Raw genomic sequence first — 26,750 nt, 5'->3', positions numbered from 1 at the left:
CTAAAATAGAAAAAAAACACTCTTTGTAATTAGCAATTAGAATTAGGTAACTTGCTCCACCCCTTCAACAACTTTCCATCTCTGATGACATCACCAAGGCCAGTGGCAATTTGCACCAATGAAAGTTAAGCCATTGTTTTTGCTAATTCTCATTCACATTGCATGGCTCCATTCTGGTCCGAAACACACTTTTCACAATCCAGTCATATACTTGATTAAAAACAAGACCCCTTTTTTTATCTTGTTGTATATTCATTTTTACTCGTTTAAAGAAGCAAAAAGATCATTAAGATGTTGTAGGATAATGACCAAAGCACATCAAATATACACACATTCACCTAAAGTCTTGATGTTGAATAAAAAGTTTGTTTTGTCAACTACCCAGATACAGTATCGGTTTGCTTGTCCCGAGGCCCGGTGTAGTTCCACACGGCGCTCTTGTTGCTGCGCAGGAGGCTTGTTGAGGTCTCGGTGCTGCTATGAAAGGCGAACCGTGGCCCCTCCCTACATGTGTGTGTGCGGCGCTACAGTGGACACAGCTGGGAGTGATTATCCGTGTTGAGATATAGAAGCCCTGCCCCTTCCCTCGCCCCTGTCTCCCTATATGAGGCACTCATGGAAATGCCCTCAGTGAACTCCGGGTGCATATGCTCCCTATACTGGAATTCAAGTGACGAACGCTCCTTCGCTCGCCTGCTCTCTCCCTCCTCAGCTCCATTGCGTCATCCCTCCATTTTCCAAGTAATGGTGCGCCTCACTTCTGCTCGGTATTATTGTTGTTTCACAGTATGTACAGCTGTGTGGAAACGTTGACTTTTTGCCTTTCTTGCTCTCGACCCTGTAGCCCACTGTCCTGGTCGCTTTGTCATTTTGTAATCTACCTTGACTTCCTGCCACATGCCCTGTAACATACTGTACGTCTCCCCTCCTTCTGATACCTCCCCGAACAAACTCTATCTCACTTCTTCTCAATCTCAGGGGCATCTGTGCAGGAATGCTCTCTGGGTCTTTTAGCTCATGTCAGCACTTTCTCTTGCAGTGAGCTGTAGATATTACCCCTCCCTCTGTCTCTCTCTCTCCTTCTCTTCTCTCTCTCTATTTTTATTATTTATTATTCCACCCGTCCACATGCTATACGTCTCCTCATCCAGCCAGTCAAGATTAAACTCATTTCTATTGTTGGTTTTATAGCTTGCCAGCCACCGAGCAGTGCAGGAAGTCCTTTAATAGCTACATCACTTCTTCTCGAGATTCGTCTTGTCACCTTCCTCTATACATATATATATATATATATTTTTTTTTTTCTCAGGAGAATGAACCTTGACGAGCATTGCAACGTCTCGTATATATAACATTTGAGATTCTTATGTTTTGCATTTATTTACATAACGTGAGTCATATTGAGTTTGATCATTTGCCGTGTTCTTGTTGCCGTCATTGAGGATGGAATGAGTTAGAATAAAACATAGCTTTTTTTTTCTTTTCTTTTTTTGCTTTTTTTTGCAGTAGAAATTATCAAGAACATTTGAAATGATTCAAAAATGAATATATACCAATATATACATGTTATTTTTTATTTTATTTTTTTTTGTAGTAATAATTAATAAAATTGTTTGTTTTTAATTTATTATTTTTCTAATGAATAGCATTGCTTTTTTTGTGGAGTGAGGACAACTAAAATACATGTTTAAAGTGTTTGTAAATATTTTGCTTTATTTGTAATATATGTAATAAAATAATCATTTGGTTTTTCTTAACAATGCCTTATTTTTATTAACTTATTTTCTGTTATTTATTTGTGTTTTATCTTACAGTTCTCACTTTTGCAACTACCACATTGATGTTGCAACCTATTAACTTCTAATCTAGTGCATACTGTATGTACCATATCATAAGCTTATGTCTGACTTGTGATGATCTTGCCATATCATCAGTTTCCACACACTATATGTGATCAGATCATTATGGGATATGCAGTACACACTGACTGCATGTTTTGATTCTGTGGTGTCGAATGGTAGTAAGTTTAGGTGTCTGTGGTTGAATCTGAGGCTTATATGGGCTCCTCAAGCAGAGCAGCAGCCCGCAGGGTGTGTGGCAGGTCCTGGGTCAGCCGTAGTCAGCACAATGAACACAGTCATTTTGGTCTGTCTGTCTGTTGGAAGAGGCAACCGATTTTTCCCTGCCTCACAAAGAATGTGTTAGACCGAGATTCCACCACATATCATATGTAAACACATATATAATTGTGCTTTCTTGGGCTTCCTATACAGCTGTTTGTATATGTGTGTGCGCCACACCGCAAAGTGCCTCTGCCCCACTGTACTGCAGACACTCATGGGACCAAATCCAGATGTGTTCTACCCTCAGTGTCACTCTAAACACTCCCTATTTCTTTCCCCACCGGGACTGTGTGTGAGTGCGTTGTTGACATAAACATTGTCTTTCCTCTGTATTTTGTCATGTTCATTGCGATAACAGTTTTTCCTCCTCTTTCTTTTTGTCTCCTAGGGCACCTTGGCTTCCAGGACAGTTTCATCACATCAGGTGTCTTCACCGTCTCTGAGCTCGTGCGAGTCTCACAGAGTAAGAACTCTACAACATTGCATGAGATATTAAGACTTGTTTTCATACAATGTGTCTTTAATATGAGTGTAGTTTTAAAAATATGGGTCAATGACATGACACAATCTTTTTTTTTTTTTCAAAAATACATAAAATATATTTTTAAATTGTGAATATTTTTTGAAAAACGTCATGCAGTGCAACACCCCCCTCCCCAATTGTTTTTTATAAAGTAATAATATTTAATTATTTAATAATATTTATCATTAAAATAAACATTTCACTTTGCAGTTTTAAAAGACTAAACTTTATTGTCAGTAATATAATGCCATTGGCCCATATATATATATTAATGATACATTCTTTGAAAAAAGCAGTGTTGCTTCTCATATAAATTTATCATATTTTAATGATTTTTTACAAAATATTTTAACTGAAAAGTAAGTTTTAAAAAAGCTCCTGATGAGTCAGTTATAACTCAATCAATTGAGCTTTCATAATGAACCTAAAAACATGTAAAGTTAGGTAAGTACATTAGGTGTTGTGCAAAGGTCACAATCTTAAGCTTGGCATGATTTAGCGCCTGTTACACCCTAGTATGCGAAGGCCAGCAGCAGAATAAAACTACAAGGTCTGAAGCACCCTAGTTCAAGCAGCTTAAATTCAGCCCAAAGGTAGTATGAGGCTAGTGATTAACCAGTGTGCTGGAGGAAAGCTTCTCTGGTTTCTCAGCGCTGTTTTCAGAACAATGGGCTGAATCCACTATCCCTCCACTCATTAGAAATCGAAACACTAGCGAAATGCAGCAGTCAGCTGAAAGTGCTTCAATGCAGTGCAGGTCAACAGTACTTGGACTCTCTAAAGTACAAACTAAGTTTTTTTTGTGCAGTCTTTTTTAGACAGTGTCTCTTTTATGAGCTCAGATTCTGTTTTCCGTAATTAAGCTGTATTTGTATTGCAGATACGGCTTTTCAAATGTTAAATGTTTGGCGCTTAAATTTATTAATAAAGTGAAGATAGCAAGAAGGTGAGTATTTTCACAAGCTTGAGGAAACAATCGAGTCATTCTCAGATTGATAGAGCGATTAAGGCAGAATGCAGAACAAGAAAAGTAGACTTTCCCCCGAGGAGGCATGGAGCAAGAAGGAGGATGGGATGGGAGTAAAAAATGTGACCTTTAAAAATTGCAGACGTTCACGGTGGAAAGTGACAGAGCGCAGCGCGATCCATACGTGCCTGTCGATACCCGCTAACAATAGCCAATCTAAAGCGCATGTCAGCACTCGCTGGAGCCTTCTGATCAAAGGTGCATTGATCACAAGCTTTCGTGACCTAATCCCGGGCGAAGGAGAGGAGAAGAGGGTGTCATAAGGGCCCAGGCAAAGAGCCCACTGTGGTCTCACCTCACAGTCTGTCTTCAAAAACCCTCAAAGTGCCTGCCAATGCAAAGACAGCATCTGGAGAGAACAAACATTTGGGTGCCACCACATTCTGGCGATGTGACAGCAGACAGGAGGAAGGAAGTGTACAGGTCAACGTGAGTCCAGCTTGAATGTTTGAGGTGGTGCAAAAGGATGTGATGGTTGCAGAAAATGATGAAAGGTATCAGAAGAGAGAGGAAGACGATATATTAGATATTAAAACTCAGCCAGTACTGTGCTGCATCAGAACTCCTGGTGTATGATGGTAACAAGATTAAGGAATATGCATAATTGATCCAGCTCTGCGGAGAGATCGGCTTTTATCCTAACATCTGTGACACACTGAGAAGAAAAGCAAATGCTGGGTGGCATATGCTGGATGTTCAGTTCAAATCAAAGTGTTCTGCTCTTTTTTTCCTCATCATTCTCTTTATTCTTATCTCCTCTCCACAGTCCAGTGGCTCTTAGTCGGCTGGGGGTTGCCGATGTTTGTCTAAAGAGCATATTACTCTTGAGCCCCGAAGGAAGTTGAACAGGAAGAGAATTTTAGTAAAGTGCCATTTAAAGTCTACACTTTCTTCAAAAGTTGTCAACACAAACTTTTAATGTTGAATTGTTTCAGAGTTTTGAAAAAAAGGTTTAAAATACCTGAATAGAGACATAGATTTGACAGAATGCATCACCTTTGAATATATTTCAATTCTGTAAATCCCCAATTCAAGTTTCTGTGGGACGTGGGACCAATTCTTTAAAATTCACACTCATAAATTGAAAGGGAGCCAGTTCTTCAATTCTGAATTTTTGCAATAATCCATAACAGTAGTCCTCTGATCACCTCAGCGGGACATCTTAAAAACTCCTTCACCTCTTCGTCCACTCTCTGCGAAAACGGCGGGAGAGTTGACAGAGTCTCACCCTCCTGCGTCAGCCGCTTTCCTTCCTTAATGGGCAATATCATCTAAGAAGTTCAGCAGTCAGCAAAGCCCACAGTTAGCATAAGTCCTCTAACAGGATTGCTCCCTATGGAGTGACTGTGAATTAAAGTGCTGTATGCATGCACACTCATGACTTTGGTAGCTTCTTTTGGAAGGCACTGAGATGATGCTGTTGATTGAAGTGAAGAGGGTAAGTGCACCAGATTGGAAGATGGGTAGAAGAGGGTAATCTGGTATACTGAAGTGACGTATGAATTGCCCAGAGGAGTGGGGCTCCAATGGGGCTTCTGTGTGGGAGCGTCTGGCAGATTTATTTAAGCGAACGGGGAAGGGGTTGAGTGCAGGCTCGTGCCTGTTCGGAAGATGAAAGGTCGTGATATTGAATGGACAATGGGCTGCCTTAGCTCTTCCCTGACTATACACTATGACCTTGGCTTTGTGCACCCATTACACAATTCAGTGGCAGCCCAATCGAATCTGCTTCTGTCGATCAATATCCTATTAAAGCACCACACAAAAAAGGAGAGGAAGCGAGCAAGAGAGAGAAGGAGGGGCTGTTGGTAGTGCGGGAGAGCGAAATGAAAGTCTCCATAAAGTTAGCCACTACAGCTACATTTTTGTAAATGGAACTCCACATAATTGGCCAGTCGATACCAAGCTGGGGTAATTTCAGAGATTGGGTCCGCCTTTCCATATCCTCCTCCCTCCCCCTGCTCCTCCTTCATCAGCTTTTCCCTTCCACCTTCTCGAGTCTTGCAGTGTTGGTGTTCTTAAACGTTCCCTGGAACAGCCACTATCACCTAGAGTTAGATTTTTCCTTACAGCTGGCCCCCGTATGAAGTCGGACACTGTCACGCCACAGCTTGGCACGCTGTCAAGCTCAGGTGAGCAAGAGGACTTGTACGTGAGCCAGTTTTACTGTTGCTGCCGCCCACTCAGAGCCTCTCCAGAGGAGATTGCGAAGGCTGCAGGAGAGACAGGAGAGGATACGGGATTAGGATGAGGTTATTGTTATTAGGCCGCCTGCAAGAGCCTCTCAGAAATGTTGGCAAGCAGCAAGGCAGCGTGATCCAGGGGCAGGGACACCTGGAAATCCCTGGGTGAAGGCCGGGCGCTGGCACGGACCATTTAGCCATATGACCGAACAGGGGGAGCGGATGAATTATGGAGTAGGAGAGGAGGCCGCTGTGGCAGAAACACTGCCGAGCAGCACCGGTGGGGATACGCCCACTAGTCTTGTCAGCACTGTGCCAACACTGGACCAAAGCCTGCCAGTGGGCAGTGCCATCTGCAGTGAAATGCACACATGGGGCTTGAATCTTGTCAACACTAGCTTGCCACAAAAAGCCCTACATTTCCACTATAGTAAAAATGGACAAGAATAAAGGTGTTCATTGATATACTGTTAAAGTAGGGATGTACCAATATGACGAGATTCAAAATTTCCTAGCCCTCATGTCATTCCAAATCTGTATGCCTTTGTTTCTTTTGTAGAACACCAAAAAAGATATACTGAAGAAATGTCTCTTTTCGTCCAGGTACAGGTTTGGAATGACTTGAAGGTGAGGATATGATGAACAAATTGTGATTTTTGGGTGAATTATCTCTTCAAATCGGACCAACAAAGTGTCAAACCAGCGACCTGCTGATCATCAGCCCTGTCCTTCACAGTGTTTTTACCAGGAGTAGTAATATGCTGAGTACAGGACTACATTCTTTTCTATTTCTTGACCTTCTTCAACTGGATGCCGACCTGTAGACTTCACCAGCGAGGTTCCTTCTGCCTTCTCTTCTCATTTGGTTTGATGGGAAACTATGCAGTGAAGGTGTAAGGTCTAGCCCCATGCGAACCCTCTTCTCCAGACTGAGAACTCTGGACCTATGCTGTAGGTCTGTATCCACACAGGAGCTGATCTAGCATAAAACCCCACCGAAGAACTGTCAAAGCTCACCAACTTCAGAACAGTTCTCGATGAGATCCCATCACGCCGCGGTCCTCTCGCTCAATAAAGCGATGAGGAGTAAGGGGGGTGGGGGGAAGACGGGGTGAACAGACGTCCAGGGTTTTGAAGTTGATTGCTGCTGCCTTTGTTGTCAAATGCTTCAATTTGAAAATCCGGCCTGAACAAAAGCCAATTTTTTTTCCCTCTCTCGTTTTCTCGTCCTCCTCCCCCTGCTCTTTTCAAATGAATAGCCTCCCCAGCTTTTGTAGATGCTTTAGTGCGGCCAGTGTTTGGGTGTAGGGGAGGAGTATGTCTGTGTGTGTGTATGTTAAGAGGGATTGTCAACCCTTGAGACAAGAGACTACACCAAAAAAAAAAAAAAACTCCACATCCAGCAGACTCGGTCACTTTGCTGGCCGTCAATAAACTCCCTGTAACTTGCCAGCCTTCAGTCTGAAACCTGTTTGAAATACTTTTACCTTGCTGTCTACAAAACTTACTACATGTTTAGAAGTTTAGGGATCGGTACCATATCAGTTATCAGTCAATATATATATATTTTTTTTGCATTCTTGAATATAGAACTTTTTTTTTTATATATAATCTAGTTTTTGACGGTACTTTTACATTTAGATTTCCTTTGCCATCATCTAACAAAGTTAAAAATAACCACATTAAATAATTCGTAACTTTTTGGTTTAGCTAACTTGTTTGGACAATTTTTTGTCCCCAATGCACAGCTAAGTAAACCCACTCACTGCACTGCCATTCCTCTGCACTAAGTAAATAAGAATAGATTGAAACATTTTGCTAATGTACTTTGCGCCCAGCAGTTTGAAAGGTAAAGCAGTAAAGATCAGAGAGAGAGAGAACAGAAGGGGAAGGAGAGAAGAGAAAGAAAGATCAATGCCGGCCTGATAGCCACAGGCTTCATTTGGAATCCTCCAAGCGAAAGCACTTGATAAAGCCTTTAAGAGGTAGAGACTGCGGATTACCTTTATGATTGATTTCCATTTCAGTCAGACAGACTGCAGTGTGGTCATTTTTCTACCCAAACTGCAGCAGGGCTGGCCGCTCTCGGTGTGAGGGCTTGTTTGTGTGGATGTGTGTGCGCGTCGAGGGCCGGCTGAGTTACTGCAGCCCGGTGCCCAGGTTAGCTCTCACACAAATTACTTCACATCCTACTATTAGCCATGCAAATGCAGCCGACTTTACTGCTCGTAATAAATAACCCAAGCTGCCACTTCTATTAGAGCGAAGGACCGCCCACCTCCCCTCCAAAAAAAAAGTTAACATAAAGAGATGACTCAGAAATTATAGCACTTCCTTTCTCACTTTCTATGTGTCCAACTATTTCCTGTTGGCTAGTGAATTTGCTCTCTCCCCCTCCCTTGGACCAACTTGCCCCTTTAGCCATGTCCTCTTCCAATGTTAATTAGGCAGCCCATTACCGTGTCTATCACAGTCTTCCATGCTGCCCCCCCCCCCCCCCACACACACACACACACACACACACACATACATACATCTCTCCCTCTCCCCGCCTGGGCCCGGCCTATTAGGTATGCAGGACAGGGCCGCTCTCTTACACATTCGTGCTGTCCTCATCAAAAAATAGTGGTCTCAGTCACCATGAATATAAAGAGGCATCACGGCTTTATGTACTGTATGACAAAGGCGTTTGATAGAGCACTGCTCACCGATGACCTACAGAAAGGGGCACGGGGGGATTTGCAGCTTGAGGGGACTCGCTCAGGGAGGAAAGTTTTGTAACCAGCAAGTGTCTCAGTAAGATAAGCAAATGTCAAGTTAAGTTATTTTTTTCTTTGATTGAAAAATTAAAAAGTTTGAATTGGCCACACCCAACAGGAATTGAATTTGAATAATTCTATTGTTCTATCCATTTTTTTTTAGCTGAACTAACATAAATATGAGCTAAATCGGCAATGTTTATGATATTGTTGTTCGATTTTATTGCTGTTTTATAAATAAAGGAGTAAACTTGTTACACAGCTGAAATGGTGATCGAGTGAACCACCTCAAACTGAAGATGAACTGCATCAGAATGTGATGCATAAGACTGTTTTTGTTCTCAGGTATTGATGTTTGTTCTCTTTTCTGTGTGTGGCAGCCCCCATCGCGGCAGGGACGGGGCCCAACTTCTCGTTGGCAGACCTGGACAGCTCTTCCTACTACAGTATGAGCCCTGGGGCCATGAGGCGCCCCCTACCCAGCACTTCTTCTAGCAGGTATGCACTCGAATGACACGCACACACACTCTCTCTCTCCCTCCTTCACTCTGAGTCTTAATTAATCAGCCGAGGCAGAGATTGATGTGTTGGCTGAGCATTCGAAGAGGCTGCAGGAGTCTGAGCTACACAAGCTTCCAGCATATGTGTGTCCACCTGGAACCTTCTCTCTCCGCCACCCGCTCAGCCTACAGGCCAGTCGCACACACATACTGCTCCCCGATGTAAAACCGCACTACGTGGCACCCCGTGTGTGTGTGGACAGATGTTTGGATGTGTGTGCGTGTGTGTGCACAGCTGAAATGCAATGTATAAATGGTTACTGTGATTTCACTGATGGGGCAAATTTCGCTGTCACTTTTACATAACACAGCATACCTAAAATCCACACACATACAAATGTACATAAACATTTGTGCTAATATTAAACACATTTGAAAATACAACAGTCATCTGTATGTTCATTTTAGCCATTTCCATTGAATACATTTGTTGAAAATGACAGAACGCACTCATTAGCAAGGTACTTTTGGACATCATAGGAACTTTTGATGCACAAAAATATAGTTTAGAGCATGAGCTCGCTAACTTTGGAGCCCATGTGTGTTCGGTCAAATACAACTGTGTGTGTGTACATGTGTGCGTCTGCCCACATGCTTCAGTGGCCTCTTCAGCCAGGCCTGCCAAAGCAAACATCTGGAATAAGGACCCTGTGTGTGGCTGCATGCTAGAAACTAATTAAGCGATTATGAGTGAAAAACACCAGTAGGCCTTACATTAACAAATAAATGTCAGAGCTCAGCTCACAGCAGATAACTCACACACACATGACCGCCAGCCACCACTGACTCCTCATTTCTTGAATGTGTGTGTTAGATTGTAGAATGTCTGTGTGTGTGTGTGTGTGTGTGTGTGTGTGTGTGTGTGTGTGTGTGTGTGTGTGTGTGTGTGTGTCTGAATAAGCTTGCACGTCCTTGCTGTCCACCTTTTTGACCTGAATAAATATGTTGTACAAAATGCATAGTCAATATGAAATCAAATTTTACTATTTAACTTGTCAAAATGTTTAATTATTCTAAAAATAAGTTTTTTCATTTTTTACTGAAACATAACTTTCCTCTCCTCTGAAATAACTTTTTCTTGATAAAGATTAATAAATAAGTAAATCATTATGTATTCAGTTATATCAAACTTATTGTATCTGCTATTTATATCAAGTCAGATTAAATATTTTTAATTAAATATTTATTGATTTATTTTATTAATATATTTTTTTATTGAGTTATTTCAATAAACACAAATCTCAAAATGTAAAATAAATGAATGAATACATGAAAAAAATCAAGCAATATGTCAATTATTTATTTATGTTTTGTATAAATAAACACAAATCTCAAAATGTAAAATAAATGAATGAATACATGAAAAGCATTTTTTTTATTTTTTTATTTTTTGTTTGTTTTTTTTTGTGTTTTTCAATTATTTATTTATGTTTTGTATACTACTTTTCTGTTCAATAAAATATATGTTTTTTAGTATGGCAAACTTTGTGTATTTTTATTTATGGATTATACTTATTAACATCTATGTTAATTTATTTTCATATATTTTATTACTGAATTTGTCAGAATACATTTTATCATGTATATATTGATCTTTTTAATAAAAGAAGTCGTTTTTAATGTCACACTTTGTCCTCCATAGCATTGATGGAAAAAAAATAAATAATAAATGATATCATAACACACTTTTCATTAACCAATCAAATCCTAATGTGTAAAATCAGTCCCAGCCCCTAAAATACATCACAGTAATACATTAAATGCTTTTTGAAAGTGGTTTAATGCTGCCTGTAGCATTTATCTGAATCCAAACTACAGTCCCCCACACTGGCCGACAAAGCATGCTGGGAGAAAATCATACATTTGCAGAATGAAAAGTGTTCGATTGTACTTATCCGCCCTATTTCTATCTCTCTTTTGTCACACAGTTCTGCAAAGCGTATCAAATGCATGGAGGATGAGGTGGACAGCCCGGGAGAGGAGTCCTACTACCCAGGTCAGGGACGCTCGCCTGGAAGCGTCAGCCAAGCCAGCAGCTGGCATGAAGTAGAGCCAGGTAACGTCCACCCGGAAAGCCAGCCTCCCCCCGGCGCTCACACACACATTCACACTCTCACACACTGCGGGGTTGCGGGTGGAGAGCGAGCGATCGGATCTGCTGTGTGTGTGTTTGTGCATCCTGTGGTGTGCGCTCGTTGTGGGACGGCAACAGCTGTGTGGGGATTATTTCTGTTTCTTCTTCTTCTTCTTCTGTCTTTTGGGGGGGTTTCAGCATCTCTGATCCGTCTCTCTGGGTATGACATTTCGGAGATGGCACCCTCTAACTCAAATGGCACCTCATTTGTTTTTCTTTTTGAAAGATTTACGCCATCTGCCCCCCTCAATCCATCTCAGAAGTTAACCATAGATGGCTTGTAGATACAGTCTCATTTAACTTCATATCCACGTGTCTACTAATGATGCTAACAATGTACGAAGGGTCCCGTATGTGTGTGGGTTTGAATGCTGATTCATCCTGGACTGTGTACGTGTGTCCTGTGAAGCTCGCCGCATTGCCACAGAGCAGAGGACTGTAAATCTGTCCCGCTCCAAAGCATCTTCAATCAAGTCTTGCGTGCCCTCGATATTAGAAATTGACGCCGCATAGTGGACAGAGATAGAGAGGAAACACACATCATATATTACAGCCAGATCAGGACAGAGCTCAAGCAGGGAATCAGATCGTTATAAACGAAATCATTCAAGGAACTGAATGATTCAGATTCCAGTTCCACTGAAAGATTCTAATTTATTAATGATTCTTTTAGTACTTCAAAACAAGCATTTAGTACCAGTTCTCGTGATTCACTGAGTCAGAATAAGTTCATTACACTCACAAGCAGGCCCAGAAGAATTTTACACTTTCCACATAGATTTTGAGGAAATATGTAAATGGATTTTAACATGATAAATATAATATAAATAGAATATTCACATTAAGTTTATTTGTATTTCAACCCTCTCAGCAGCCCAGCTTTCTTTTTATTTTGCATTAATGTAAAGACAAATCCAACTCACTGTATTCACAACTATTATCTAATATCATTTTAGATTATTTATATTAATAATTACATATTGCAATGTAATATTGTGCATGTAAATGTGCATATATATATATATATATATATATATATATATATATATATATATATATATATATATATATATATATATATATATATATATATATATATATATATATATATATACATACATACACATGTATATATATATATATAATTTATATAATATTTGCATTATTTTATATATTTAATAAATATGAAATACATTTATTTGAATTATTTTTAAGAAATAAATAGTGTTTATTCTCCCAGTACAGCAGCTGATTTCACTCTTGTAGTTCCACCTCCCTTTTTGACATCATAATGGGAATATCCCCGGATTCTTTGTCCGTTGATAAAAACAAACATGCGGATTGGGTTACAGATCTATAGAAGAATACAGTCAGACAGTGACGGAAGTGAGGAACATCCAGAAAAGAAAGCCCTAAGAAGATGTCGCCTGCATATATGTGTGTGTGTGTAATCTGAGTGTGTGGCTGTCCGGCAGGTTCTGGACACATCATATCTGACATGAATGGTTGAACTGCTGAGGTATTGCACATTTGCTTCTACACCTCTTATTCACCCTGCCTTTTTTGTTCTTTTGTCCCTCCTTGTTTCTTTCTCCTCCTTCCTTGTCTTTCAAAGCTGGATATAAACTGCGTGGCTCGCTAGCTAGTTCGTTCATCTCAAGACAAGGTAAAACTACATCAATGTTGTCACCCTTCAACACCTCACCTTCCCTCCCCACCCAAAAAAAAGGAGCTCGTCCATTGTGCCGTCTAGTTTTGTCATCATTGTTGTTGTTGTTCCGTATCTTATTTTTTGTTGTTTTGTTCAGACGATTTTCTTCCCCCCACCTGCCTTTCCCCTCACGAACACCTTTATCCCAAAAAAGGAACAGAAAAAGCCTGGAGAATGTTTTTGCCCCCCATGAAACAACGTGAACCCCCTGTCCCATGATATATCTATGATTTGTTTGTGTGCATGATGTCATCCACATCCATCAATGGTGCATCTGGAAATGTTGCGTTAAAGTGACGTGTCTTTGTGTTTTTGAGTATGCAGTGTTAGGAAAAACTTGGGGTAATTATATTAGGGATGTGCAAAAGTATGCGTTTTCTATTTGGATGGGAGTCATGTATAATTGTATATATATATATATATATATATATATATATATATATATATATATATATATTTCATATTTTTTTTTGTTTTTTTTTTTTTCATTTGATATCATTTCAATTATTTAAAATGATTTTAATATTTGATATCATTTCAATTATTTTATATATTTTTTTAATATTTTAGTATTGTATTATTCAATTATAATATCCATTTTTTATCATTTATTTATTTGTATATATATATATATTTATTCTTATTTATATATTACATATTTAATTATTATTATTTATTTTAATTATTGTAATATAAATAAATATTTTAACATATTTTTCTATGTATAAATCTATTTTTTATATTAAATTTAATATAGTATTTTTAAATATGTGAAATATTTTGTATTATTTATAAATTTAGATTTTATATTTTTTATATTATTTATATATATGTTTGATTGTAATTTAATATTTTTGTCTTGTATGTGTGTATATATATATATATATATATATATATATATATATATATATATATATATATATATATGTATGTATAATTTTACGTTTATATTATATTATTTTAATTATTTATTGATATATGTATTTATTTATGTATAAATATCAATATATATTTACATTTTAAATAATATTTTGTATTTTATACATATATCATTTTATATATTTTATATTATTTTAATTATGTTCTATATTTATTTTTATATAAGTAAATAACTAATTTCTAAATTCATCCACTTTAAATCATTTGCACTGTATGTTAAAGTAAAAAAATTCTGGATTAATTTACTTAATTTAACTGGTTGATTAGTTGACAAGTCTATATGTCTGACACATCCCTAATATATTTAGGTGAATATATTAAGGTGAAAAAAGGCAATACAAATGGAGAATACGGAGGGGTGCTATTGATTTAGAGCTGTGTCTCACTAATAAGTGCTTTTCTCAGTTGTGTCGGCACCAAGCAAGTGAGAGTCTGTTCCAGTGTATGTTTGCTTGAGAGGGAATGTGTGGGTAAACAAAGAGGGTGAGATAGAAAGTGAGTGCGATTTGACCTCCCGATCACTTGCTCACCCATGACAGGCTCACATTTCTCATCCAATCAGCGACTTTTATCCATTTTTCAGCCATGGTGTTGAACGACTATGGCATCTCAAACTCTTGTTTGATTTGTGTCCCTTTCCATGAATCTCCCCCGAGTGTGCTGGATGTGTGTTTGTGTGTATATATGTGTACGTGTGGGCCTCTCCTATCTTTATTTGATAGCGGAGACCTTCGCAATGTGTTTAAAATTAGCCAGCCTTTTTAAAGTATGTCTGCGGCAGCAGCGTGCTTGTCATTGCTCAGGTAGCGGGTGTCAGGTGGTAGGCTGGGGCTATGGGGTGACGTCTACCTGTCATTCTGCTCGCTGCATGTAGCCGAGTGTCCCACAGTCAAACTCCTATGACCTCTCGCCACTTACTCGGAAAATGAGAATTAACAAGCAATTCTAAGATTCATATTTTAACTAATTTTTAACCATAATTCAATAATAAACTGTAATATTAAAAAATTAATTAGAACTTTTTTGGTAGTTCACTGTGTGATTAAAATAGTCAAAATATATATATTTAATTAAAATAAATGTTAAATATTAAAATGTTTAAATATATATATATATATATATATATATATATATATATATATATATATATATATATATATATATATATATATATATATATATATATAGTAATAAATTATATGTATAATTAAATGTAATATATATATGTTTTATTGCCTATATTATAATGTAACATAATTCATAATATTAATATTATGAATAAATATTTGTCTGTGTGTGATAAAAAATTAGTGAAATAATTTTTCATAATATATATATAATATACACAATTTAACAGTAATATATATATATATATATATATATATATATATATATATATATATATATATATATATATTATTAAAAGTAATTATTATTATTGTATTTATTATTATTATTATTATTATTAAAAAATATATTATGTATTATATTTTTCTCAAATATTACTTTTATTATGGGGGGGGGTGAGGTAGAACACTGAAATTAACAGTTTTTGTTTGTTAATTACTTACATCATAATAGAACAATCAAGACAGCAGTAATTATATCTATATTTTGAATAATTAATAATCTACCTGTAAATTTTAGGGAGTGTGTGTTGAGACTAGTTTGGGTAGATTCACTGCCGACTGCAGCCAGGCCAGAGCTGATTGATGTGCCGGAGGGGCGGCGAGCGCTACAGGACAAGAGCGATGGAGAGCAGCAGAGAGACGCACTCAATACAGAATTGCCTCCTTGGCCGTCTGGGTTCCGTCAATTTGTCAGCCGTGAGGAAGGAGGAAGGGAGGGAAAAGGAGAATCAGGCCAGGACCGGTACCCAGCATGTAATAACGCCTCGGAAAGGAAAGTGCTGACTATGGCCAGGCTTTGATTCCAACTGACAGAACCTTTTTAAGTGTTCATTACTCACTCCGAGACATCAGACCCCGTCCACAGCAAACACAGACACTTCCACACACACAATCAAAGCAAGCTGTCCGCCAACCCACAGGTTTCATTCTGTTTTCTCTTTGGACTTCCCCAGTCTACAGGCACCGAAATGTCCCCCCTCAGAACCACATCCAGAACTCAATCGAAGAACTCAACTTTCTATATAGTGTCTAGCTGGTCAAACGTGGTCATTAGCTGGTCCAGATGGAACCACAAACAAAAGCAACATGCTACCTGATAATGACGCTGAATTTAGCATTAAACTTCCTGAACGTTCATCAAACCACATTAATTAAACACACACTTTTTCCAAAACTCCACCCTACAGAAGAGTATAATATAACTGAGTACAAAGCAAGTAAAATTTAATGACAGATAAAGCAGGAGGGCAACAACACACCAGCAAAATGAATGCTAACAAAGTAGCATTTTCGGCTAACTGCTAATGAAGCTGAATTTGGTACTAAACTTCAGTGATTCGCTTCAGCTGCCCTGTGAACACACAAAGTGACTGACAGGCAATCACAGCCACTTCAGATAAGCTAAAATATTGATAAGTCAGTGAGTAGGATATCCAAAGTGAAGATGTATTTAAGAAACAGCATAAGCGATAGCTAATATTGCGATAGCTAATGTTCTTTTGCTCCTCTCCAGTGGCTTGTGACAATGGGAGTGTGTATGTGTGTGACTTAACCCCTTGTTTGTCTTCCCATCCTATTATCCTTCGCTCCCTTCCGTTTACCACCCATTTCTGTCTGTTTATTCTGTCATCGTCTCTCTCTCGTCTATGTCACGGTCTCGGGTGAGTATTGTTTGGGTTACTCTGGGCTCCATGTCCATCTGATGTTTCCACTCCGCTCTGTCTTTCACCGCTGTCAGCGTACTCATTGAAATTGATCTTCGGAAGCATTGTGAGTGTGAGGAGAAAATGAGAACAGCTGAATGGGGAATTTTGCACTAGGCGTGTGTGTCTGATGAATGAAGACTGGAAATTATTTGTAATTTGTGCTAAATGTGCTTGATGGCTTCTTCCTTAAAATCTTTTACCATATTCTTATTGAAGTAGCAACCATCTCTTCCTGGTGTCAGTGACCTCTCAGTTGACCTTTCCATGACCTAAAGTGATCCTTTTAAATTACAAAGACAATCTCTAATGGTCATTGATGTTGGGAAGAGATGCTGTCTTTCTTTCCATCTTGTTTTCTCTCTCTTTTTGCGCCTGAAAGGGGAAGGAGTCTGCGAGGGCTGGAGAAACCAAGGATGACTTCTAATCACTCACACACACAAAAATGCACCAAAACACACGCACCTGCACATTTTACATCCCCATATATAAAAACAAGTTAGATATAAAGCAGATAACTGCAATATAGTGGAACTATAGTGGATGTGCAATATATATATATATATATATATATATATATATATATATATATATATCCAATATAGTGTATGATAGTGGAACACTTTGAGCTGTGTGTGGAACACTATTAGCTGTATGGTATTATTATTATTATTATTATTTAATATTATTAAATATTAATAATATTTTGTTCGTATTATTAATGGAAAAGGCACTCAAACATTATTATTAATATAAACTAATGTTGTTCTATTTAATATATTCTATGCTGCAATATTTTACATTTTTAATTTAATAATAATGATAATGCAGAACAGAATATATTAGATCATATTATTAATATTAAAAATAATTCATTTAAATAATAATATTTTTTCATCCTTCAAATTTATATTTTATATATTATATTTTTTTATATATATTTCTCATTGAGAAAGTGTAAATCTGGTGGGCACTAGCAAGTGGATCATTTGAACGTTATAGTTTTGCAATTTCTAAATTCTTGAATGAATGTCGTACTTAAAAATTTAGTCTGCTTCTGTGTGCCATCAAATACAGTGCTCTAGATCTCTCTAGTCTAGATAGTTTCATTTAACCATAATTGGCTCATAATAAGTGCGGTGGCCTCCGTATATGATTGGAGGCTGTGGGGGGCGTCCCACACACCAGTGCTGTGATGTAACGAGAATGAGACATGTAGACAGCGCGAGGAGAGTGAGGGCTGCCGGCTAAAAGCATTAATACAGCTTTAGCCACAAATGATTGAATTGCACTGGTTTAAGTCATTTACTAGCGTCTGGATGAACTTGTTCCTCCGGGGTGGTGGGGGTGTGAGTGGACTGCTCTCAGGGAGAAATAAGACGTAAGACCAGCGCTTATATCCTGTCCCAGTGCAGAAGAATGGACTAAATGCTTTGACCGGGTGACAAATGGGCCAGCGGTGCCTCTTAATTGCCCCTTCTATTTGCAGTTCATTCTTATCAATTTGCATTCCTAACCTCAGGCGGCTAATCGGCCATAGGTTTCCCTCACGTCTGTCTATTTTTACCCCGGAGCGAGAGGTAGAGTGAAGCGAGGCAGTATGGGAGCGCTAATGCAGGAGGGAGGAGTTGGACTAACGTGGCTGAGCATGCACTAACAGACTTCAGTCATTCTCAGTTAGCTCATGTTAGCCTGTGCATCTGAACTGTTGCTCGCATTAACCCCTGCCAATGCACAGCCGTCTGGCAGACTGTGAATGTGAATGCTGTGTGCTTTGCATCCCTAACTCCTCTTCCCTCCATGTCTGTTCAGCTTTCTCTTTCATTTTCTATACCACATCCTGTTACGCTCATCGCTACGTCATTTCATTCTGCTAGCCCACGGGTAAGGTGCCTAAGATACTTTAAAAACGGCCTTATGGTTTTGTTTTCACATTTTTAGGCGGCATTTTTACCATTAACAACTAACCTCACACTCATCGCCATTAATTTGAACCAACTGTTTAGAAATTAGGAAATGGGAAAACCTATTCGACTTTTAAAGGAATAATACAAAGCTACACTCTACTACACAGCCCCTAAGGGGACATGGTGATGAAAAAAAAATGATATGGTAAGAAAAAAATTATATTTAAGTGCTTTTGCATTCTCACAAAAGTACAGCAAAGGTTGCATTCACTCCCAAATGTATTGCTTTCCCCCAAGAAGCTTTGTGCCCACTCAAAATATTTTTGCATTCTCTCGTAACAGTATTGCGTTTCCTCAAAAAACTTTGTGTTCGCTCGCAAAAGCCTTGATATATAGAAATACATTCCTTTCAATTTGTATTATTTCCATCATAAACATTTTGTGAACGAATGCAAAGTTTCTCGGGGAAACAGCAAAATTTTGCGAGCAAACAAAGTTTCTCTAGGAAACGCGAATGTTTTGTGAGTGCACTCAAAGTTTCTTTGGGAAACGGCAAAGTTTTGCGAACAAATGCAAAGTTTCCATAGGAAACGCGAACGTTTTGCAAGTGCACTCAAAGTTTCTCGGGAAAAAGGCGAAGTTTTGCGAGTGAACATGGAGTTTCTTGGGGGAACACAAATTTTGCAAGTGAACTCAAAGTTTCTCTAGAAAACGAAAGTTTTGTGAGTGAATGCAGAGTTTCTTGGGGGAACACAATAGTTTTGCAAGCAAATGCAAAGTTTCTCACAGAACACAAATGCTTCGCGAGTCACTGCAGAGTTTCTCGGGGGAATGCAAAGGTTTTGCAAGAGAACACAAAAGCATAAAAATATTAGTATGATTTTTTCCCCCCATCACCATGCCTCTTTAGGTGTTCTGTACTCAACTGACAGCATTTGTGGGATAATGTTGATTACCACAAGAAATACTTAGACTCATCCCTTGTTTTTGTTAATACAAAAAAAAAGCACCCACATGAATTCTTCTGTCAAAACTAGTTCTTTTAATCATTTTTACCTACATTTAATAGGTTTAACACATTGTCAAGTTGTAAAATAGGTCATCTGTGAATAGATAAAATAGGTAAGTTGTAAAATAGGTTAAAACTTTTTTTTACACTGAAATCATGATATAACACATTGTTTACATCTCATTACATTGAGTATGTTAATTACAATTTAGTTCCGTTTATTTCTAATGTAAGTTCCTCACTGTAGCCCTGATTTTTGAAAACTAGGGACAACTGTAAATAATTTTTAGTGGTAATCAACACTGTGCTATCAAGTGAGTTTGTACTGAACCCATAATATTCGTTTAAGCTCGCCTTTGAAAGTCTGATTGGACTCGTAATGCACAACACGAGTGGTTTTACTTGCCCAAATTTACACAAAAGAATAAGAATAACACTTTTATTTTGAGAAAGGTCATGAGGTCATGTCTAGTGTGCATGTCTGTTGACATTTTGACATCAAGACATCAATACACTACATAATCACTTGATCTTGCTTTGCACTGGGAGAGTCACCATTTGGCCCCATGTAGTGTATCCTGTGCCACCCGCTGGGCCTCACAGTCTCTCCTCTGCTGTCTTGACCCCCATCCACTCACCCACCCACCCAAACAAACCACCCCAACCCTCCTATCCACTCTCTCTCCTTTGCGCCAGCCAGTGTCTCCATGACCTTGCGTTATTAAATTGCACTTATCAATCATTCTTGCCAGGGATGCCATCGCCTACCACATTAAAGAAGTCAGAGAAGTCTGGTTTCAGCAGCCATGTGCCTTCGCAGACCGCTTCCCCTCGAACGGCATTCACACACCATCATCGACCTGTCATTACAGGACCCAGAGGTGAGGTCCCAACACCCCACCCTACTCAAACTGCACCACTCTTCTTCCCCAAGCCCCTAATCCCAGCCAGCAGTTCTCCCACAATCCTTCACACTCCACACTGTCCCTTGCAACACTAGACCAGACAAGCAGGAACCTGAAGTCTGAACGGACTCTGTATGGAGGGGCGTTCACACTGACTGCGATTTATAGTGTCAAAGCATCCGGACATGATGCGACCAATTTGAGTAGAGTTCAAATTTATGCAAATGAGCAGGAACACAACCTCGATATGGACTGGCGTTTTTTTTTTTTTTTTTTTTTTTTTTTTAGACTAGATTAGATTCTGATTAAATTCCAGTTCCGTTCTGATTAGATTTGGATTCAATTTGGATTAATTTGGGTATATTTGAGTTACAATGTCTCTCAGCTAATGCTTTATATTATACAGCAATCCTTGGAACATTACAAAATGATTCATTTTAAAAATTAGCAACAAAGCCCAAAATCAGCAGTTCAGTTATTATTTTATTTATTGATTGTTTGGAATTTTATAATCAGCACAACCAAAAACTGCTTGGTGAAGTTTTAAGTAAACTTTTATTGTATTTCTTGTCTAAAACTATAACTTTATTAATGTGTAATTATAAAAAAAATACTAATAATATGATGTTCCCATACTTATTATGTATTTATATATATTATTAATATATATAATTACACTTGTTACAGTAAGCAATGCAACTTAAGGTGTAAAGTTCTTTTGATTTATTATTTGTTTGTATGCTTGCTTGTTACTTCAGTTATTTTGGAAAGTAATGATAACTTTTATAATTTAATATATTAATGTTAGTTCAGTAAGTGATGTTTGCATGTTTTGATTCACTTAAAATAACTGTATTATAATGATTATTTGTTCATGAATTGGATTACACTGGTTAGGCTATGTGTTTTTGATTTACTAAAAAGAGCTAGTTTAAAATATTTTTTTGTGTGTGTGTGTTTTGTTTTGTTTAATTGTTTTTCTTGGAAGGGTTTTTGCTGTCAGTGTGAACTGGGCTTGAGGCAGTGTGGGTAAAAATGTAGCTTGTTACAGTCAGACAGTTGTTGACAAATACGCTAAGGACGTGACTGCGGTTACTTTATGAGTGCAACCCACAGAGTGTATCACCTCGTCCGGCTGCTTGATTTACATGCGTTCAATGTAAACACTTAACCGGATCTCTGAGTGTGACTTACACATGGGTTGCTTTTCCCAGCGAACGAGGCTTTATCAGACGGAGGCCTGGATCAGGTTATCATGACCGTATTGTCACTGGCTGTGAATGGTTTTGTCATAGATAAGAACGGTTTTTAATCAAACCCAGACACATGCAGTGAGCGGCTACATATTGTTGTCTTCGCATGGTTGAGTTATAGTGAGGAAAATAAACTCTGATTCCTGTATTCACAGTCTGTTAGCTTGTTTGTGGTTTTCCATTACATATTCAAAGCACATTTTGTCCAGTATTCGATTACCTCTATGCAAAAGTAAGGGTTTGTGTGGAAATTTACCTGTTTTTGCTTTTTCTCTATTATTGATATTCTTTATTTGCTGGATATAAAGCCAAAAGGCTCACAGAACTGGGCTGAAGAGTCTGTTTCCAACATGAATTACCTTGAATATGTTGAAACCACAACTTAATTTGTGAGGTTATTAGTATTAAATCACGCTTGGAAGTGGTATCGCTGTCATGTGAATATTTTATGCCCACGTGGACACGAGGCACAAAACGGGCATACAGGGCGAGGCTTGTCGCCTCTTGAACCTATGATTGATTTAAAGTGACTCCCACTTTTTCAACACATTAGTCAAACCTGGTTTATGTGGTTAGGTGGGGCGGCCGGAAAACGTCTCTTTCTAAAACCATTGAAGAATATTTAAAACCACCTAAATCTGTCCTCCCTTTCAATTGGCCGTGAGACTTCGTAGCACTTGCTCTTCCCTCCTTTTCGGTGTTATTCAAACAGGGTGAAGTGGAGACCTGTTGCCTGTCGAATCAGAAAAAGCCTGTTATTATCACCTTAGTTATTATTTTGATAATCCACCATTCAATGAAAGTTGGCAGCAATGGGCTGGTGAAAAAAAAAAAAAAAAAAAGATCAGTGAACCAACACGATTTGCAAAGTGGAACTAATCCGAAGCCTTTTCTATTACGAGCGGGTGGCGGCACAATGGCAACAGAGGAGCTGCGCTCAACCAGCTGCTGGAGACTGCCTCCTTTTCAGCGCATCATTATCATTTCCATATTTGCTTTGGGAGGTATGTGTCTGCTGGACCCCCCTCAGACTAACTTTTAGGGCCACCCACTACCTCTGCGGCCAGCCTGTGCCTTTTTTGCCATCAGTGACACCATTTAGTAATAGAAGTATAGAGGTCAAACTTGGGGCTTAGTGACTACAAGTTGTTGTTCTTAATTTGTTTGCATATACAGCAAGAAGAAGCTACAAATTTGTATTGAAAAGTTGTGCAGAAAATCTTGTTGCAGTTCATTAATTCATTCATCATAGTCAGTCTGTTATTTTTTTCTGCTGTTTCTCATGGTCAGAGTGTTCTGTAAATATTTAGTTCACACCTAGGCTAATGTTTCAACTAAGTTTAATGGTACGTAGCTCAAACATTTAGCCACAACAAGACAAAGTTTCAACTCTTTGACCGTTAACACCATTTGTTGCCGCATGTTCTCGAACAAGGTGGCGCCACACTTGTGAGAACAGCACGCTGGTTAATAAAGCACAAAGAGAAGTGATTTCTAAGGATCAGACTCTTCTCCTGGGGCTCCCATGATCTCCTGGTGTCTATAGTTAAGACACGGCTGCTCTCGGAGCCTCTGTTCTCCCTCTCACGCTTGTGTTCTGGTTTTAGTCTCATCACCAGCCCTTTTTAATTCATGAAGCCTCTTTCAGCACATCAGTGGGGTTTTCCCCGTGCGCTACATGAATATTAAGGCGCAGGAGACGGTGTCTTGCATTTAGCAGAACGGGAAACGTTGAAGACGGAAGAGTTGACGGCCTTGAGAGTGAATTATGTCGTCCAGCGGCTTTGACAACTCGAGACACGGTCAAACTTTGTTTACTTGCAATTTTCCGTCCAAATAACCACCATTAAATGAATAAGAACATGACATGGGAGCAAGCCATTTAAGTAATTGGCTATCGTTCCACAACACTTAGATTCTGTCAGCGATTGAAGAAGAAAAAAAAAGTGTTTTTTTTTTCTCCGCACTAATTGACTGGAGCAATTTGCATAATTGACAGGGTAGGTTTCGCTGTAGCTGACGTAAGCTGGTTACCAAACCTGTAACACTGATCTACGGTTCGTTTGGCTCTAGAGAACCGACTCCGTGATGATTTAAAGGCAGAACAGGTAAGCGTTTGTCCTCGCGAGGGCGAATGATTGACGACATTTGAAAAATCGTTTTGTTTGGCGAGGAGGAACGTCATGAAAGCGGTCCAGTCTCAACATGTTGCCTCCAGATAGATGCAGCGATGCCAGTTGGATCCACTTCTTAGAATAATGGAGCAGAAACCATATGCTGCTCAAGTGTTTCATTAAGTCAGCTCTTGGATTGCAGCTAGCATCCGTGAATTTCATGGAAAAGGCCGTTTAATGCCATCTCTGGGCCAGTGGGTTTCCAAGTTCTGCTCTGGCTGTATGTGCTGCGCTAATGTGAACAGAGTTTGTCTTATTATGAAAATATAATTTAAATTTAATCAGTATTCTGTCATTAATTATCCATTTCATAATCATTAATTTAAGTGCGTTTTACTCTGCTTCTAGTCAACAAAAATAACATTTTATTTGATGAAAACTAAACCAAATATTCAAACTTATATATATATATATATATATATATATATATATATATATATATATATATATATATATATATATATATATATATATATATATATTAATGCACACACACCACACACACGTTCATTGATCTCATGTTTTTACAACAAGGAGAGCTTTGATATTTTATATACATATTTTACATTTTTATATACTTTAAATTATTACAAATTATTATTATTTTATAATAATACATTATTATGAATAATACATTAATATAAATAAAAGAGGATGGCTGGATGGATGGATAGATAGATAGATAAAAATGATATTTTCTTAAAAATGATCATTTCTATTAAATTGATAGAAATACTCTTCACAAACGTTGTTCCGACATTGTTAACATCATGCAGTGTTATTTTATAATTTTTTTCTTGTCAACACATTTTCATAAATATTATCAATTATTATAATTCTAATTATTATATATTTTTATATATGTAATGTGTATGTGTGTTGTATATATTAATTAATTAAAATTATTTAATAATTAATATAAATAAATTATTCAAATCAATTAATATAAATATTCCTCAAAAACATTAATATAATGCTATGTTATCTTTTCTCATGGTCACATTTTCACTAAAATTATGACAAATTTTTTGTACAGACTTTTTTTCCATCTTCATTATTATTGACAAAGTTTAAAAAAAATAAATAAATAAAACTTATGAGCACTTTTATTGGTAATAGCGCTGACGAGATTACTTTTCTATGTGACGTGACTAGCAGTTTTTGTGTATGCTGGTTCTGAATGTGTGTGTGTTTGTTAGCGTTTGTGCTAAGTACGAGAGCGTCTTCCACTCAAATCCTGACTCAGCTTTGTAAAGGGTGTGTCTCAGTGGGGTTCGGTCTCTGCGGCAGCGCCTCAGGCTAATCCAATCCGCCAGGGACAGTAAAGACACCGCCTGCATGTCTTCACATCTCCTTCATAAAAGTTTGCGTCCTACCCCCAACAGAAAGAGTCAGGCCGTGGAAAGACGGCGTCGGGAAAGGTAAGACGGAAAACGACACCAAAAGAAGAGCAAGAGGGAGTCGTCCATTCCATTATTACTGTAAATACAATGGCTACATCGCAGCCCCAGCGTCCAGAGTTTCCAGTCACCCTCTATTGACAGAGCCATAAATCAAGGCCAGAGCTAAGTGAAATTACTGCAGCAGGGGGGCTGTGGTTTTAACAATGTTTATGTAGTATCAGCTTACCATCTCTCCTGAAAGAGAGCGAGAGATTGGAGAGGGTGAGTGCGGAGTCTTATTAACTCCACTGCGATACATCACGGCTTAAAGACCCCGCGCTGCCGCACATCCCAGGCATTCTACTAATAACCAATAACCGAATATTACCTCTATTAAGAGCCGCCTAATTAGATTGTGCCGGTTACAATTAAATACTTGATAAGGTTCGATCCATTCAAGGATTGTCAGTCCCAGAGCGCTCCGAAGGCCTGCCAGCAAGGTGCGAGAAAGCAGAGGACCGATGCGTCACCGAGACGTTTTATTAGTCGCATTGATCGTAATGACGCTGGATGAAAGAAGGATCTGGCGCCCGTTATGGTACCAAGTACCACTCTCTTTTGCTCTCCGATGGTACTCATATGGTGTTGTTGACTGAACAGCTGGTTGTTGCGGTGCCTTTCCATTGTTACGAACAGGTGCACGCATTATGTGTGAGTGTATGCTGCCACAGACCTTCTGAGTTGGAGTAGATGCCTTTTTTAATTTGATTTGAACAACGACAAGGCCGTGTGGGATGAAAGAGCAGCCTGTGTAATATGGCGGAATGTCTTTAAGGAATAAATTCATTCAGAAAATGTATTTGATCATAAAACCCTTTCACAGATTGTGATGTGTGAAGTGTTTCTACAGTTATTAACATTGTAAATCTATCAAGTTTTTATATGTAAGATTTAACTCACACACCATGCTTTGTATTTTATTAGATAGGCATTAAATGTTAGAGAAAACCGGTTAACACTGCTGTAGCAAATATTTCTAATCCGACAGCTGAGGGACCAACATAATTTCTCAATATTTTTGTCCACCTTTGGAAAGGCATAGAAACGCTATTGTGGATTTTTGTTTTGCTGTTGGTGCAAATGGGAACGCAAAAAATATATTTGTTGTAGTTTCTGTTCACCACTACAGAACTGTGATGACCTCTGCTTCTCAGGGCCCCAGAAATGTGCAAAGTGCCCGTTCTTTACTCACCCACACATTGTTCGAAACCTGTATGATGTACTTTCTGAGAAACCCAAAAGAAACATTTCGTCCTTACAATTAAAGT

The 26,750-nt window shown here is 38.3% G+C and overlaps 1 protein-coding gene across 12 annotated transcripts in view; it reads left to right on the top strand.

Annotated features, from left to right (window-relative positions):
- The window catches only part of LOC109047527 (nuclear factor 1 A-type), a 146,279-nt gene that overhangs the window by 103,524 nt on the left and 16,005 nt on the right, over window positions 1-26,750 (top strand). For 4 of the 12 annotated variants that reach the window (XM_042711786.1, XM_042711785.1, XM_042711790.1 and 1 more), the window contains 5 exons: window positions 2,512-2,586; window positions 8,996-9,113; window positions 11,104-11,231; window positions 12,925-12,975; window positions 20,461-20,589. In XM_042711786.1, coding sequence (XP_042567720.1) covers window positions 2,512-2,586; window positions 8,996-9,113; window positions 11,104-11,231; window positions 12,925-12,975; window positions 20,461-20,589 — 501 coding nt within the window. The remainder of the gene's footprint in view (window positions 1-2,511; window positions 2,587-8,995; window positions 9,114-11,103; window positions 11,232-12,924; window positions 12,976-20,460; window positions 20,590-26,750) is intronic. The other 8 variants (XM_042711789.1, XM_042711788.1, XM_042711794.1 and 5 more) reach the window with 3 other exon arrangements.

The sequence above is a fragment of the Cyprinus carpio genome, chromosome A22 (assembly GCF_018340385.1).
Source record: "Cyprinus carpio isolate SPL01 chromosome A22, ASM1834038v1, whole genome shotgun sequence".
Lineage (NCBI taxonomy): Eukaryota > Metazoa > Chordata > Actinopteri > Cypriniformes > Cyprinidae > Cyprinus > Cyprinus carpio.
This window is presented reverse-complemented; position numbering and strand designations above follow the sequence as displayed.